Source organism: Pteropus vampyrus, unplaced genomic scaffold, assembly GCF_000151845.1.
Source record: "Pteropus vampyrus isolate Shadow unplaced genomic scaffold, Pvam_2.0 Scaffold15, whole genome shotgun sequence".
Lineage (NCBI taxonomy): Eukaryota > Metazoa > Chordata > Mammalia > Chiroptera > Pteropodidae > Pteropus > Pteropus vampyrus.
This window is the reverse complement of record NW_011888796.1, coordinates 2,429,421-2,446,170: the sequence shown is the minus strand read 5'-3', so window position 1 is coordinate 2,446,170 and position 16,750 is coordinate 2,429,421. Positions and strand designations below refer to the sequence as shown.

At 34.5% G+C, this 16,750-nt stretch overlaps 1 protein-coding gene across 9 annotated transcripts in view; it reads left to right on the top strand.

Annotated features, from left to right (window-relative positions):
- GPHN (gephyrin) overlaps positions 1–16,750 on the top strand; it is a 404,083-nt gene that overhangs the window by 349,529 nt on the left and 37,804 nt on the right. For all 9 annotated transcript variants that reach the window (XM_011384213.2, XM_011384195.2, XM_011384203.2 and 6 more), the window contains one exon: positions 5,268–5,389. In XM_011384213.2, the coding sequence (XP_011382515.1) occupies positions 5,268–5,389 (122 nt within the window). The remainder of the gene's footprint in view (positions 1–5,267; positions 5,390–16,750) is intronic.

Here is a 16,750-nt window from a genome sequence, read left to right as displayed (position 1 = left end):
ATAAGACAAAGGTGTGGGGACAGAAAAATAAATTTTCTTCCCACCTTCTAAGTTTTTCCAGCTGGACTAATAATCAAATTAACAGGAGAAAATAACCAAATGTTTTACATATGTACATACAAAAGTTCCATAAGGACAGATTGGTCAGTCAAGTTTTATAGGCCATCTTGAGCTAAGGAGAAGGGGGTAGGATGGGGTTATGGTTTGAGACTTCGAAAGGCAGAAAGTCATTTCACGTAGAGATGAAAAGCAAATATTTGGTAAATAAATGTTTGCTGGGTTATTGTTAACAATGGAACACAGAGAGGACTTTGATCAAATGGTCTTGGTAGGTCCTGTCTGTCACACTTAGTTCATATTAAAATTTAGTTATCAATAATAATAGCTCCCTTCCTAGAGCAGGTCTTCTATCTAAATTCTTTTAGGCAGTTAGGGAAAACGTGAAAGATTCTTTCTCAGTCTTTGTTTCTTAAAAGTAAACAGCTCAAGACAATATCTCAAAAGGCATATTTTGGGGTGGCAAACTCTGCTCCCCCTCAAAGGGTGGGAGGGAAGTATTGTAATTTGAGGGAAATTTATCAAGGCCTGTTCATTCAGATCCCTCTGTGTGTTCCTTTATCTTCACAACTCAAGATGTTCCTTTTCCTTGGGCATAGGGAAGGCACCTTTCATAGGGTTTTATGATGTGCTTCAGAGACGGGTAAATCCTCCCTGTACATGCCATTTCCCAAAATTTCCTTCAGCTTAAAATACTCGGTATGCTAGGTGCCATATTTGGGGGTAGCGTGTCTTGAGCCTCATCAGTCTCTTTTCACAGAGACGTTCCATATCATCATTCCCAGATTTAGATAAATACAAATTTTGCTATTTTCTAGCAAAACCAATAAAGGAAATTTAGAAAATTAAAATTAGAATTTTTAAATGAGAAAGTAAATACAAGACTTGCATAACTACAATATTGTTCTAGTATAATTTTCTTACATGGTGGTAACTTTCTAACTTAGAAAGAAAACACAGGACAATTTTTAAACCAAAATTCATAAATCAGTCTAATTTGTCCAAGGAGAAATCATAATAGAAATAGAATATGGACCTTTTTCTAATACAATTTATAAGTCTTTATATTCATAAACCAATTTCTTAAAGATTCCTTGAATTATGTTTGAATGTACCTCTTTTCTTCTTATAACCTAATAACCAAAGCAATTAGTTAACTCAATTAAAACTTTTTTTCCAGAGTTTAATTAAAAGCCATTTAGAATAGGAATATGCTCCATTAGATCTTATAATTGACTTTTCTTCCCTCTTTTTATGTTAGATCTGTTTATCTGGACTATCTAGGTCTTTCTAAGGTGTATCAATAATAACCAGAATTGGTTTTTGATCAATTAATAAGTTTTCCGAAAGAGAGAGAAAAAAAGGTAAAGACGTATAAGGGAGCTGTTTGCAATGAATATGGAAAGAGTTACTGACCACTAAGAGTCTATCATCTTCCCTTTGCAAAGAGGGGAACAGTCTTAACTGCAGACAAACCCATTTCAACGCATAAAAGAGAGAGAAAGGGCATCATTACAAACCATCAGAGGCACTTTGACTATTCCATCAAGACCATAGGATTAAATCTCTGAGGAACAAAAACAAAGTGGGAGGTCTCCTAAAATAAACTTAAGTGATTTCTCTTTTGGAGAACAAGACAGAGAACCTCCTCATGAGAGTTTAACAAAAGAACTCTTAAATTTTTTATACTTTTATTTAAATCTCATTTTGAAGCTTTGCATAACAATAAAAAATGCTAATCATTGAATATTCAGAATTGTATTCCTCTTTTGTTCTAAAAGTTCTTTCAAGTGAATAATTGCGATCATGTCAAAAGTACTCCAAAATGACCACTGCAATTCCAAATTGTCTTTGATGTAATTATGCTTTTTAAAAAGATAAATGCAAGAACAATAAAATAGAAGCCAGAGGTATGCCAGGAAGTAGCACGAGTTCCTTATTAAATGAATCCATGAATTCATTAGCTAAAAGTCAGTCAAAAGGAAAAAATATTACTTATATGTTATGTCTAAAAGCCTTCACACTAAGGTTGAATCCATAAAAGCTGACCCTAAAAATCAGCCAGCCAGAATGGGTAAGCAGGAGATCTCTCCCAAAGCCAATTTCTCAAACATAAACAAACTAAGAAAAATTCTTGTAGGCACACAACAATGTAGCCAGCTGACAAACAGAATGGTTAGTATTAAATCAGCGCTTCAGCACATCTTCACCAAAGAAAACGAAAATTAGTACAAACTCAATCAGATAACCAAAAACTCCTAGGAACCTTACAACAAACAAAATAAATATCATCTAGCTTTGGGAGCTCAACAAAAAAAGATCAGAGCTTAACATAACTGCTGGACTTAGTATCATGAACAAAGAATCCCCAGAGCAAAGAGGCCCAAGAGTCCTCAGTGACGTGCAGTGTACCCAGTATGAGAATACTGGTGGCAAGGAGTCTTGTCTAAGTCTTGGTGGGACCTCTATGACTATCAAAGTCCTAATGCAAGGGAAACCTGTTGATCATATAAAACTGGATATATGAAAGTTTCTGAGCAAGGGAGAGGATCACCTTGACAGAGTCTCAGTAGTGTCTCAAAAGGGGAAAGTACAGAATAATATTTAACAGGATTTTGAGGACTGGAGTTGGTGGTGGGCTAGTTTTAAGGTAGAAGTGTAAGGCCTAGACAGAGACTGGTCAGATTTTGTAAAATAAATAACTTGCTAAAATAGTCTAATCTTTGCAGCACCTGAGTCCATGTGAGTTACCATCGTTTCAAATCTGTCCATGGTCTTATCTTAGAGCATATAGGTCTGAACAAGCTTGATTTAAGATAGTTTGAGTTATATATCATGGTTTGGTATAGTTTATCTGTTATGCAAATAATAGTACAGTTTTACAAGTTGATGTTTCTTTTTTATTTATCAGAAGGAAGGAATTTGTAGGCAAGATAGCCAATTATATGGCTTTTACAGAAATTCAGACATATTGAATGCCTAAAATTGGGCTTTGGGGGCATTGGTAAGAGAGTAAATGAAAACGTTGGGTCAAGGAGGAAATGGATTAGAATGTTCTTAAAGACTGAGACCTTTGGGAAGATAGTGGACTACAAAGGAAAAGAAAGATGCAAAGATCAAATGTTTGAAACCTGGGAAGACAGTGGTACCACTGACAATAACAGAAACAGGAAATTGAAATTCAATATGTGGTAGATAAGAAAGTAACAAGGTATGGAGATAATAAGTTGTTTTATTTTACTTTGTATTTTTTTTCTTTTGTATTTTAACTGTAATAAGTTTCAGACACCATTCCAGAGATGAACAAAAGTATAAGATACCAGAATAAGATCAGCTTTAAAGGAGAATATTGTGAATTTATTCTGGTATATTCAGCCTTATAATCGTCCATTCAATTCTTTCTTTGATAATACTTAAAATGTACTATAAATCCCAGACCCTCATTTAACTAGCTATTATTTTATTATGTCAATTTTACAGAAAAATAACTAGTTCTCCAATGACTTCTAATTGTTCTGCTATTTCTGGAACTGTTTACAGAAAAATAGCAGAGAGGAGCATGAATGGCAAAGAAAACACCCTCAGAACAGGAATCTTACTTAGTTGGTGGTCGGTACCCATTGATGGGAAAAAAAAAAATTACATAACCACAAGTTTTTTTTGTCTGAAAAAAGTTAACTGATTAATGGAGTTAAAGAGCTCTAAGCCTTGGCCTTTATAAAATTATGACTTCAATGATTGCTTGTTAATTAAGATTAGAAAATTAATCTGATTACGATAGCAATTTTCAAAGCTCTGCCAGTGACTAAGGATGAAAGTGGGTTGCAATGTCACATGGCATCTGATTAAACTAAATTAGTACAGTATCTGAATAATACAATCAGTTTTTCTCCAGCTATTGTAAGGGGACAGACAGTTGGTTGCAAAGCTACTACTTTTCCAACATAAAGCCAAAGGTCTGGCCACATGGTATCACTAATGAGTCAGAAGAAAAACTGAAGTAGCTAAAGGTTATTGTTTGGGAGATCTTTAATATGAAGCCCTGGGTATTGGCCATATTAACAGTCTAAGCATCGAAAATATGCAGGCTTGCCTTCAACCTCCTAAGATAGTATTCCAGATTTTCTCACTTCAAAGAGGTACTTTTTTATTTTATAGTATTTCTGAAATCAAAGTACATCTGAAAATTAATATATAAATGAAACTTGTATGTTATGTGTATGTTAAGGACTCCCTACTCTTCAGTATTTTATTATCTAATAAATCTAAATTATGTTCACATTGTAAACTAATTCCATCTATACTAGCATCTAGGAGTAACAATACAAGTACAATCAGGGAGTAAATAGTTGTTTTTTTCAATATCATAAAAAAGGGAAAAAATCTCTTTTTATATTAACTAAGTATTCATTATCTCAGTCAATCCTAACAAGGTAGTTATTATTACTGTATATTATAAATGAGAAAATTAAGGCATAACATGGTTGGGCAACTTAAATTTGAACCTTGTCTGAATCCCAAGCTCTTCCTACTATACCACACTGCCTCACTGGAACATCCTAACACAGAATAAGCTTCTAATAGTTTTCTTCATAGGCATACAATAGTAGATATCAAATCTCTACAGTGTGATTCAATTCAGAGTCATGGAATTGTGGGTATGTGTAATTAGTATCATTTATTTAAGTTTGCTTAAAGAGACAAGATACCTGTCTCCTTCAAATCTAACTTCTTAGGTGCTGTTGATTCCACTTTAGAAAAGAGATCAAAAGCTTGAAAGAAAAGATAAATGATCAGTCTCTTCAGACTTGAGAATATCATGTCACACAGTCTCTACCTCAGATGTTCTCAATGAAAGACAAATTGGAAAATAATATTGGGAGTTAAAATCAAAGTTGTTTTATTTAGTTTGCCCAGTAAGCTACCACTGGGAAGGCCAGCATCTCTAGAGCACAATTGTAAAATTGTAACCAAAGGTGATATTTAGTTTGCTGTTTAGTCAATATTTAAATTTCCGGAGGACCATTTTCTCATCTTCTTATACTTTCAATATTTATTCTAAGACCCTTTGAGCATATATCTTCTGCGTGCCAAGTACTGTTGTAGATGCTAGCTATGCTAAACTCTGTTTACTAGATCTATTTTTTTCCATTAACAATAGGCAAATTATCCTAAGAGAATAATTTGTGGTGGTTTTTTTGGCTTTGTAGCTGCTAAATCCTGAAGATGACCTCTTACCAGGAAAGATTCGAGACAGCAATCGTTCAACCCTCTTAGCCACAATTCAGGAACATGGTTACCCCACAATCAACTTGGGAATTGTGGGAGACAAGTAAGTATTGGATTTTATTGTAAAGTTGTTATTGTGCAAATATGAATTTTGGGAGTACTGATAGGTTGAATTGTTGCTAAAGAGACAGCAGTTAAATACCATAACTTTCACTTATTTCATTCTTCAGAAGCCAAAGAATTATGAAGATATCTACGTCCTTTAAGGACATTTTCCTGGAATGCCTGTTACAACAGGAGAAATACTTTCCTCTTTTCTCCTATGTGTATATTAAACTTACAGAGTCTTTTTTGATAGTGTTTGCTTTCTCCTAGTGGAACTAATGGTGATGGTGTTTTATTCCTATTTACACTTTTATTTATTTCAAGAAAGACAGGGAAGACATGGGTGACAAGAATAGGAATGTCAAAATTAGCACTGATTCTTTGAAGTTCAAGTACAATTTTTTTTTTTCTATGACTTCTATATGTCTTTTTTGTATCTTTATGCAGCCTGAGTTTTCTCCAGGCTTCACCCACTTGTAAGTTCAAAGGGAAGCACATTGACTATAATGGCCCATCTCTAAGAGCATATTTACTAAACTAACTCAGCCCTCTGCTAAATTCCCCAACTACGATTCTCCAACTCTGTCTCACATGTGATCAAAATCAAGCCTGTTCTTTCTGAGCATCCCGCTACCATGCAACACTGCTGCTCAGCCATCTTTCACCAGCCACTATTTTCAGTTCACCAAGGGCGTTCCTGCTTTCAGTAATACTGAAACATCAAACTGATAGAGATAAAGCTAGGAGACAAAATTGAATGGTGGGTACCATGATATCTGTCACCCATAATCCCCTTCTCTCTCATAACTGCCTTGTCACTGAGTAAAGCTCATTATACCTTGATCCTTCTTTCCTTAAGATGTGTGCTTTCTCAAGACTCAAATGTGCTTTGAAAGAGACTCTGCCCTACCATTTCACAAGATATGCTCTCATACTTATAAACCCCAGTTTAGGCTCAAACTGGACACAACACAGTCCAAACCTTGGACATAGCATCTTACCAGTAACCTGAAAAGTACTAACTTTTATGTCATCTCACCTTTTAAAATTCTCTTCTTTCCTCCTGAGTATTTTTTTCTTTTTCAGAAGACATTGGAGTAGAGGCTATTAGATGTATTTTTTTTTTATTAGATGTATTTTCAAATGTCATTCTTTATAAATTCTTCACCACTTGTATTTGCGCGAATATTTAGTTCTAGAGTAGTTCATCGCCAAGTAACCAAGCAATATAGAATTCATGCAGGTGAAGCCAGTGTCATAGGTCACCTAGTATCACCCTGATCCAGGCTCACTAGCTCTAGGAAGAGAGTAGACAGAACCACTGAAAAAAAAAAAAAAAACTAGGGGAATAGTATTTGAATTTGGACCTGATCAGTAACCTGTCAATTCACATAAGCTTCAGACACCTAAAAATTATCCCGATGCCCATATACCTTTAAAGAAGACAAAAATTAACTTCTGAGACAAGATAGAACAAATCCAAGAGTTCCAAAAACACAGAGTAGGCCTGAAACGCTAGAAAACAAACCTGCTAGACTGTTTAGGATTTGTTTCTCACCCACCACTGGCTCTTGCCCTCCCTCCACATGCATTAATGAGCTCTAAGGAATACTATAAGGTAAAAGGAGCTTTTTTCATTGCCATTTTTAACCTTAAGCTGTTCTGAACTATAATTCTGCCCATTTTTTCATCTTATTATTGTACTTTTGTATATTAAAAAAGGTTACTTGATATACTACTATATATGCTGCTACTACCTTATTATACAGGCCAAAACACAATCGTAAGGCTCATATGTAATATGCTAATATTTAATTGTCTGGAGCCCACACTGTTGATTTGTGGTAGACATTTCCTAATAATGTTGATATTACATGTAACTCCAAATGTCCCTTGAAAACAACATATAAGGAACAATAAAACTATAAACAAGATGTAGGCAATTCTGAGAATGTACAAATCTCTGGTGTATATCCTTTTGTTAGACTGAAATACCTTACGTAAAACCAAGAACATTTTTTAATAATACAATGATTACAAATCTAGACTTTCTCAATCTCAGAATGCTATATTAAAGAGGCCCATGGTAAATGGTTGAGAATGCAAAGGTGAAATGTGGGAGGAAAGAATTTATAACTTTGCTAATGGAAATCTCTGCTGGGAGTTTAGCAAAAGAAATAAGGTACACTTAATCTGCAGGCCTGTTAAGGTTGCCTCCCTCTTCATTCTTCTCTTTCCTATGTAGCCATGTACTAAAGAAAGCAGATATTATTATACAGAAACTTGTATGTGAAGCTCTCCAGGGAAACAAGCAGGGTTATGAGGGAAACTATCTTATGTTTAAAGCAGGGAGAGAAATAGCTCAAGAATGGCAGTGAGCACAGAACCATTACTCAACTATGACAGATGAGAGTAGGGAGTAAGAGCTCTATTATTGTATTTTTAAAAGGTTTGAGTCTGGTTTTTAAATTCTATATGATTCTACTCAGCTCTTATTTTTATCACCTACCATAATTTTAACAGTCAATGTTAAAATTGAGTAAGACTAACATATTTAGATTGAATTGGGCTGAATTTTGCCTTTGTTAATTCTACATTTTATTTAAAAAGAGGGTATAGTGAAGATTATGGGAGAGGTGCTTCAAATACCTGAGTTAACAGCTATATTTTAAAAACATTCATTTTAAATATTTTATGTACATTAATATACATTTCCTAAGACATATTTTCTCACATTGTATGAAACACAATACTATTGGGGTTCCTTTAAAAAGATAAATTTTAAAACCCAGAGATGTTACACAAACTTGTCAAGCATTATAGAAGTTAGTGGCAGAGGTTAAATGGACTCTGAGTTTCTTGAAATTAACAAACCACAATTCTCTGCTACCATTATGAGGACAAGATAATATAAATATGTCATAAAAGAAGCATCAGTATGCACTGGAGTGGTCAGAGTTTTATAAAGGTGCAATTTTAGGTAGAACATGAAATATGAATAGGATTTATATAGTTAGAAAAAGAGAATGTGTTAAGTAGGAAACATGGAAACATCAAAAATAGAGAAGCAGAAAATAAAATAGAGAAGAAATGAACAGCCATGCAAGCCAGACTAATTAGAACAAGAGGTTCAGGTAATGAGGATAATTGAGGTAAATTCCGTAGGAATTTGAGGTCATATTTTGAAAGGCTTTTCAATCTAGGCAAGTCTATCTAATTTAGTTAAATTTGGAGCTTTTTAAAAAAAAAAAGAATTGACATAATAAACCATAATTTTAGAAAGATAATATGACCAAGGCAAATCACATGGGCTTAAGCTAGAAGTGGACTAGAAATAAGAATCCAATTTGTTTATTCCTTTTTCAGTCAGTCAGTCAGGAAGTATTGTGTACGTATGTTGTACATATGTAAATCACCTGGAGAGCTTATTAAAAATGATAATTTTGATTCAGCAAATCTTGGGTGGGCCAACAGTTTGCATTTCTAGCAAGTTGTCAAAGATACTAAGCTGCTAGTCCATGGATCACAGGAATTAACTAGAATATGGTAAGCTTAATCATGCATCACCTATAAATTTTAAGCCAAAGCCTATTGAAGATACAACACTGAAACAGACATAGATCTTGCACTTGAAATCGTATCTACTAGAAATGTACTATAAATTACAGCCTAGTGATAAAAATGTTTAGAAAGTTCTAGAGCTCAGATTTGAAAGTAGAATGAAAAAGAAAGAGATTAAATCAAAAGACTATTGTGAAGGCTATTACATAGAACAGAAGAGTTTCAATATTGATTAATATTCGTCTGGATTACAAAGCCTTATTTATATGGTATGTATCTGTAAATACAAATAAAATCCCTACAAACCCCAGCCTTTAGGTCTCTCTACCACAAAAATACATCTCTCTCTAGCAATATACCATTTCTACTTCTTCATGCTTATTTGTAGTTTCTCTTTTCTTGGCTTTTATAGCTCTTCTTCCTATGCTCATTCCCTAAATGTAGGAATCCTAAGGCTCCCCCTTGGCCTTCTGTCTTTCTAATTCCTTATGCTAATGGCTCCCAAATCTTAGCTCTGTTTTGAGCTTTGCCTAGATCCACCAGCTTACTAAGTGCATCTTCTTTGAATTCAGTAGGCAGTGCAAACTCAACATGTTCAAAACTAAATTCATCATCCTCCACCTCTCTCACTGCCCCTTCCCCACTACCGTCTTGTTCCATTTCCTTTAGTTCTTCTATCCCAGTGACTGCCACCACCATCCACACAGTCACCCAAGCCAGAAGAAGCCTGAAACAAAGTCATAATAGTTCCTCTTTTTCACTTACCCCTATATTTAAAGGCCTATAGATGTTCCTTCCTCAGTATTTCTACATTCCCATCTCTTCATTCTTACCATCCTGGTTTAGTTTTGGACTCCATTTATTTTTTGTCTAGATATATGAGACTAGCCTCTTAACTCATCTTCCTGCTTCAAGTCTTGTTCCCCTCTTAACTCACCCTTATTCTGATACCAATATAATCTTTCTAAATAAGGTGCAGATTATACACCTGTGGCAGAATTGAGGTTTTATTATATATGGATAGGCATGCTATAATAATTCAACAAACTTGTATGCTATGTCAGGCGTTGTACCAGTCTTTGGTACTACACAGATGAATAAGATAGTTATTAGAACTACAAAGAAGTTTTCAATTATATTCCACTCGTCTCTTTCCTCCCCACCCAATCCATATCCATTTTCTCCAGCCTCTTCACTCCAAATGAGTCATTCTTTACCTAGGAATACACACTAATCTTTACTGAGTGCCTACTATACAGATATATATATAAATATACATATTTATACATATACATATGTGTGTGTATGTATTTAAGCCTCATGAAACAACAGAGCCATATAGTTAATCTCTTTGTTCCCTGACCCCCAAGATCCAGCCTATTTCAGAGAAGTGTGTTATTAAGCCCAAATATCCTCCATACAGGCTAGTATGTTCTGCTCACTTTGCTATACTTTCTGGTAAGCCAATATTTAGAGATCCATTTGTGTTCAAAAGTAGTCTACCTGAGAGAAAGTTGTTTGTGTATTAATGTGAATTAGTTCAAATCAGACATCCAACATCTGGGTAAATCTGTTCTCAATGAACAGGAGCAAATTGCTTAGAATTTGGAGTTCTTTGAGGCATAGGGCAAATCCTAAGCAGGGCCACATCACAACCTTTACACAGCAAGATACTGGGGGCCTGGCAAGAAGTGCATTTGACAGGAGGAAAAGACTATAGCAAGGTAGGAGGGAAGATACCATAAGCAAATGTTTTACATTTTAACATTCTTTTTTTGGTCTTCCACCTAGTTTCCTGGGCTAGTAGTAAAAAGTAATTCAGCAATATATAACTAACATTATAAGCTAAATTAAGCTTTGCTTGTTTTTTTGTAACTACCCTAGAATCTTGCCACCAACTATAATATCGTTTTCATAGAAATGTGTTCCAGATTCCAAACAACCAATTTTACATATATACTTTGAGAACATAACCTGTGAATTAAGAACTACCTATACAAAAAAGACTCTCCTGAAAGTCAACTTCGTACTGACTGCATGGTACTAATTATCATAATTAGTAGAAAGACGTTAAACGATTTTAAATTGGATATAACATGACCATCTTTTATTCGTAGTCCAAGTTTATCATGTACTTCTCAGGCCAGTGTTCTAGATGTTGTAGATTTACATTTTTAATGTAACTTTTTAATCTTAGAACAGATGTTCATTGAAGAAAAGTTAGAAAATATAGGTTAAAAAAAAGAAAGTAAATTAACACATTATCATATTACTCAATATTATTCCTCTTCCATTCTTTAATTCCTTGCATATATACTGTTTATGTGTGTGTGTGAGAACACAAGTCATACTCTTATTTTAACCTTCCTTTTTTTACTCAATATATCAAACACCTATCCATATCATTACAGTCTTCTGATGTATCATTTCAATGCCTACATGTTATTCTCTAGTATAAAGCATAATATGATTTATGTTTACAATCCCTTGTCAGACATTAGGTTGTTTCTAATCTTTCTCAGTTGTAAGTAAATGATGAATATCTTTATAACTAAATCTTGGCATATATTCACAGTTATTTGAGAGTGTTTTAATTTTTATTTCATTCATGTTATGATTATTGTTGAGTGTCTGCAATAGGCAAAGCTATGTTATAGCAGGGGTAGAATGATCAATTAAACAAATGCTGTCTTCAAATGCTGGTAGGCATATAAAACAAATTGTTCATGGACAATGCCAGCACATGGTAGCTACTCAATAAATGCCAGTAAGTATCAGAAAAGGAAAGAGGAGAGTACTGAGTATGGGCTGAATATCAAACCTAGTCAAGCCTAGAGGTTTCAAATTGGCACAAATTAGTGTAATTTTATAGGGATGGACTACTTCTAAGCTCCATCCTATTTCTACCTTAAATATAGGTCAGTAAGTGACCTCGTTTTCTTTACCCCATGGCTGGCTCAATAACCTATTAGCCTCCTGTGTCCTCCCAAGGAAGCATGAGCTATTGTATCCCTACTGTTGGGGGAAAAGTCTAAGATAAATAAGGATGTTTGGGTAGGTAAATAAGTACAGAATATTACATGTGCCAACCAAGATGATTGTGGCCAGACCTGGTTAAGATATTGGTCCTTTGGCACATACTTGTTTCTCTGTTTTTCCTTTTTTCTTTACTTTTCCCTATTTCCTGATAAAATTTCTTAGAGAAATTCCTATTCACGTGGTCTAAACAGGGTAGGAAAAGGGTTTGTTCATATTGAGCCAGAGTGCTTTCTTTTTCACCAGACAGTAAGCTCCACAGAGTCTAGGACAAGGTGTGTCTTGGTAACTCTATGTCCACAGCACTTAGTAGGAGTACATCCTCTAAATTAGAGAGCCCTGCCATCTTTTCCTATACCACCCCATGGAACTTAGAAACTTCCAGTTGTGCAATTGTCCAGAAGAATTTTACAGAGTCCCTTAAAGTGAATCCAAAGACCTTAGCCATAGGAGACCAGGAAGTATGGCACTGACAACAGAATTGCATTAGTGACTAAAAGACATCTTCATAAAAAGTACAATGTAAAGCTTTGTAGCTGGAGTGATTCATTTTAAATTTCAGAAGAAAAAGAAATATAAAATGGGAGTGAGGGCAGAAGTCCAAATGGATTTAGGAAGCTTCTAATTTAAAAAGTTGGGGAGCTGTTCCCTGAGGCTTAAATATATGATCATACACATTTACCTCTTGAATATAATCATGATCCAAATAAACAGAATCCACTTGGAAAAAAATTTTTAAGTAAAGTTAAGCATTAATTGAACTTATATCATTCCTAAAACTGATTTTATCTATTGAGCTGTTTATATTACTACCTCAGCTCTAAAACAGCATGGTAATATAGCTTCCAAACTGCTGACTTGGACCTTCGAGCCTTTCAAGGCCTCAAGGGCTGGGAAGTTCCCATAATTAAGAAAAGGGTTCTCCATTCTGGAAAATTGCCATCACAGAAGCCTGCCCCACTCAAGTCATGCTGGGCTTGCTTGGCTCTGTCATAGGTGGTGTTTGAATTTGAACTGCCTGCTCCTGCTGCTGCCAATTTGTGAAGCTGCCTCTTCACATTAAAGCATGAACAGAAGGGAAATAAGCACTGAGATAGCAAATTGGATTTTTATAAAACTGGCACATTTAGCTGGAATTATCAAGATAGACTTAACAGTACAGTGATCATTTGGGCAAAGCCCAATGCCTTCCATCTTCCAATTTTTGAATGAAGTATCTAAATTTCCTAATGTTTACCAAATGTTCTAAAAGTGGGAATTTCTAATTATCAGGGAGAATTGTATCTAAATTTAATCAGTTCTTGTCTTTATAAACTGCCTGCTTCCAGTTTCTGCTCATAATGTGAAGTATTAATTTTTGAGTCAATATAATTATTTTCTGATCATTTATCAGCATTTTCTCTTGGTTAACCAAAAAATATCCTTTACTTTAACAAATATGTGTTTAATGACAAAAGATTCTTCTCATTCTAAATGACAGACTTTTTTAGTGGCTATTACAGTTGCCTTTCTTAATCCTTAAGAGATGATAATACTGATTCTTCTAAGAATAACCTCTAGGTTTTACTGTACTTTTAGAAATTATTTTCTTACCCTCATAAAAAGTAATATCTTCCAAAAAGCCTTTCCTAATTATGCCAAACCAATTTTTATTACTATATTCCACTCAACACATATCATTTCTTTTTACATGCATTTTTACTTTAATATATTTGATTTCGATCAATGGTATTCCATTGCTTATTTCACTCATCTACCTAAATTTGTGCTATATGTTTTCTGTACTAGCTTGTAAACTTAAGGACAGAGTCTATGCTTTCCTCTGTCTTTATATGACTTCATAGTGCCTGAACATCCAGTGGGACTGAAGAAGGACTAAATGATGCCTGTATGTAGTTATAATTTGTTTCCATACATGAAGTAGACACCAGAAAATATTTATAGTTGAGGAATTTATCCTTGACCTCTGAGGAAATTAGAATATGTCCTGAACTATATTTTTTTGTTATCTTGGTATGATCAATTGCCATTATTCTTTAATCTCTAATCTGGAATTTTTTTCTCACTCTCCCACTGTCACCTTCACTCATCTTAAAATGATACAGCTCACAGTTGGTGTAACAGATGAAATAGAAAACGAATTAGCAGCTGTTGTCCATCTGTGTGTTTATATTAAATATTTTAAAATAAAACTGCATTTGCATTCTGAATGCTGTCTGAAATCCATAAAATCTAAACTTGGGTAAAGGCTCTGTCTTGGTTTTGAATTTTATAGTAAACTTCATGGTAAAGCAAAAAAAGGAAAAAAAAGTTATGCCAGAATCAAGACTATAGTTAGTAACTTAAGGCAGATACAAATTTTTTTCCCCTCTTTAATCCCCTTCCCCCTTCCACCCTTAACCTATGTATGTTGCCGTTTCTCCTTAAGAACTGGATCTCTGAAGGCGGGGCATCTCCTCCCACGCATTCGGGATGTGCACCTGGGGCCTGGTGCACCTGGGGTATGGTTCATGGCTTCACTTGGGGCATGAACCCAGGACCTTCTGCATGTAAAGCAGACGTGCTAACCACTACACTATGGAGCCACCCAAGATACAAATTTTAAAAACCAAAAAAGCCTGAACTAAAAGTGGGTTTCCAAAGCCCACTGAAATCTATGAAGATATAATAGTCAAAAAATATTATTGACATAGTCTTCCTTCACAGAAACTAATACATAAAGTTTGAGAAAGCCACATTCATTCTCTGATAGATTTATTTTGAGATAGACTTCTACTTTCTCTTTTATCTGCCCTTTAAGTTTAAGCTTCTTTGGCATCTGATTAAGTTGGAACTCTGCAAAGAGTGTTGTTATGGCTACTGATAGCCAACTCCCAGGTTGAAGGTGAATGTCATAGCTTTGGGAAGAAAAAAAATGCTTTTATTTTTTCACTCAAGTCAAATAGTCAAATGTTCCTGATGTTCAAAAAGTGAGAGAGAGAAAAGTATGATCTGCAAGATAAGTATTATATTGCAATGTTTGAATCAGTTTCTCCCTCTATGCTCAGTCTATGTGTGAAGAGAAAATAGTCACTGTATTTACATAATGTTCAATATTGCCATAGAATCACAATATCTTAAACTGAAAGGAACTTCTGATGTTAGCTAGTCAAATCTTTCACCATTGAATGTGTTAGAGAAAATTCTAACAGCTAGCCATCAGGTTTTTGTTTGATGCTTTTAGTGAGAAAGATCTTATTTGTCTCATGAGGCAACACATTTTATTGTTGGATGGCTGTTATGATAAGGATGTTTTTCCATTACACTGAGCCAAAGTCTTTATCCTTATTTCTTCCATCCATTAGTCCTAATTCTGCCCTCTGGCACAACACCAAATAAATTGACTCCATCTTATACATGACAACCTTTCAAAGAAAGTACTATTTATGATTATATAAATGTTAAGTAGTATCATCTCTTCCATCCACAGACAATATTATTTATCCATAATATCGTTATGGTTGTAATAATTGTACACTCTTCATTCCCAAAGCTACTGTAGAAAGATTGAATAGAGGCCAGAGTTCATTCAATTCACTTATCGAGTGCCTACACTGTGCAGGAATTTGGCGGGGAAATCAAGAAGCCTGGATAAAATGAGACCTTCTCTTATAAGACAGTCACATATTACATATTATTGTATCATCTTTATAAATTTGACATTTATCACGGTTTGTTGACTCTTTATCCTTCTTAGTTCTTTTATCTTTAAATTTCACTTTGAAGGTAACATGCCACTCCTACTTTTTTGCTCATTTACATTTGCCTCCTGGTGTCTTTTTGCCCTACCCTTTACCTTCAGTCTTTCATCTTTACATATATCCCTTGTAAATAACATTTGAATAGGATTTGAGCTTAAAAAAAAAAGAGAGAAAGAAAAGCTCAGTCTTACATCTGCCTTACATTACTGTAACCCTGATCCTGGCATAAAGTTCATTTTGCTTTACCAAAAAGTTTGCTATAAATAATTCCCTTGATTTTTTTTCTTTTATGTTTATATTTATGTTAAACTTTATGTTTACTATTTATATGGCTGTGTTACCTCTTCCTTGTTCTTTTCCCTGTTTTTTATTTGATCCAGATGCTATTTGTTCTATTTATTATTCGGAAGGTTATGCTATATATTACCATTCACTCATGCTTTCCTTCCAATACATTTCCTGACTCATATTTTTAAAAAGGTGCTAACTATATCCCTCCTACAAGGCATTCCCATTTCATTCAAGTACCCTCTACACCAACAACTCTAGAATACTTTTACCTCCCTCATCTTCTCCCGCTCCCTCAACTTTTAGGTAGGATTGCTGAAATCATGCTCTTAATTCTAGGCTATTACTAAGTTTTCTTTTGTGGTATGTCTCTACAACTTCTGGGGTAATCCATATTTAGTATATGTATTATAACACCCCAGTTTATTTGGTCATTATATATTTAGAGTTAGCTATATAGTTTTATAAGTGTGTATGTGTGTGTATTTCACTAGTATTTCCTCTCCTCGTCATCTTCCCCTATCTTGAGATCTCTGATCTACTTCATTTTTCTAGAACATTACTCATTGATTTATTATCTGAATCTTTGCATTTTCATAGTATCATTCTTCTATCCTGATGGGTAAATGCTGTCCGACTGGGATAGGATTTGGGTGTTGCAGGCCTTTTTCTCAGATGTTTTATAGTTTTGGGTATTGTAGGTAGAACATTGAAAGCCAATATATTTTTTCTTT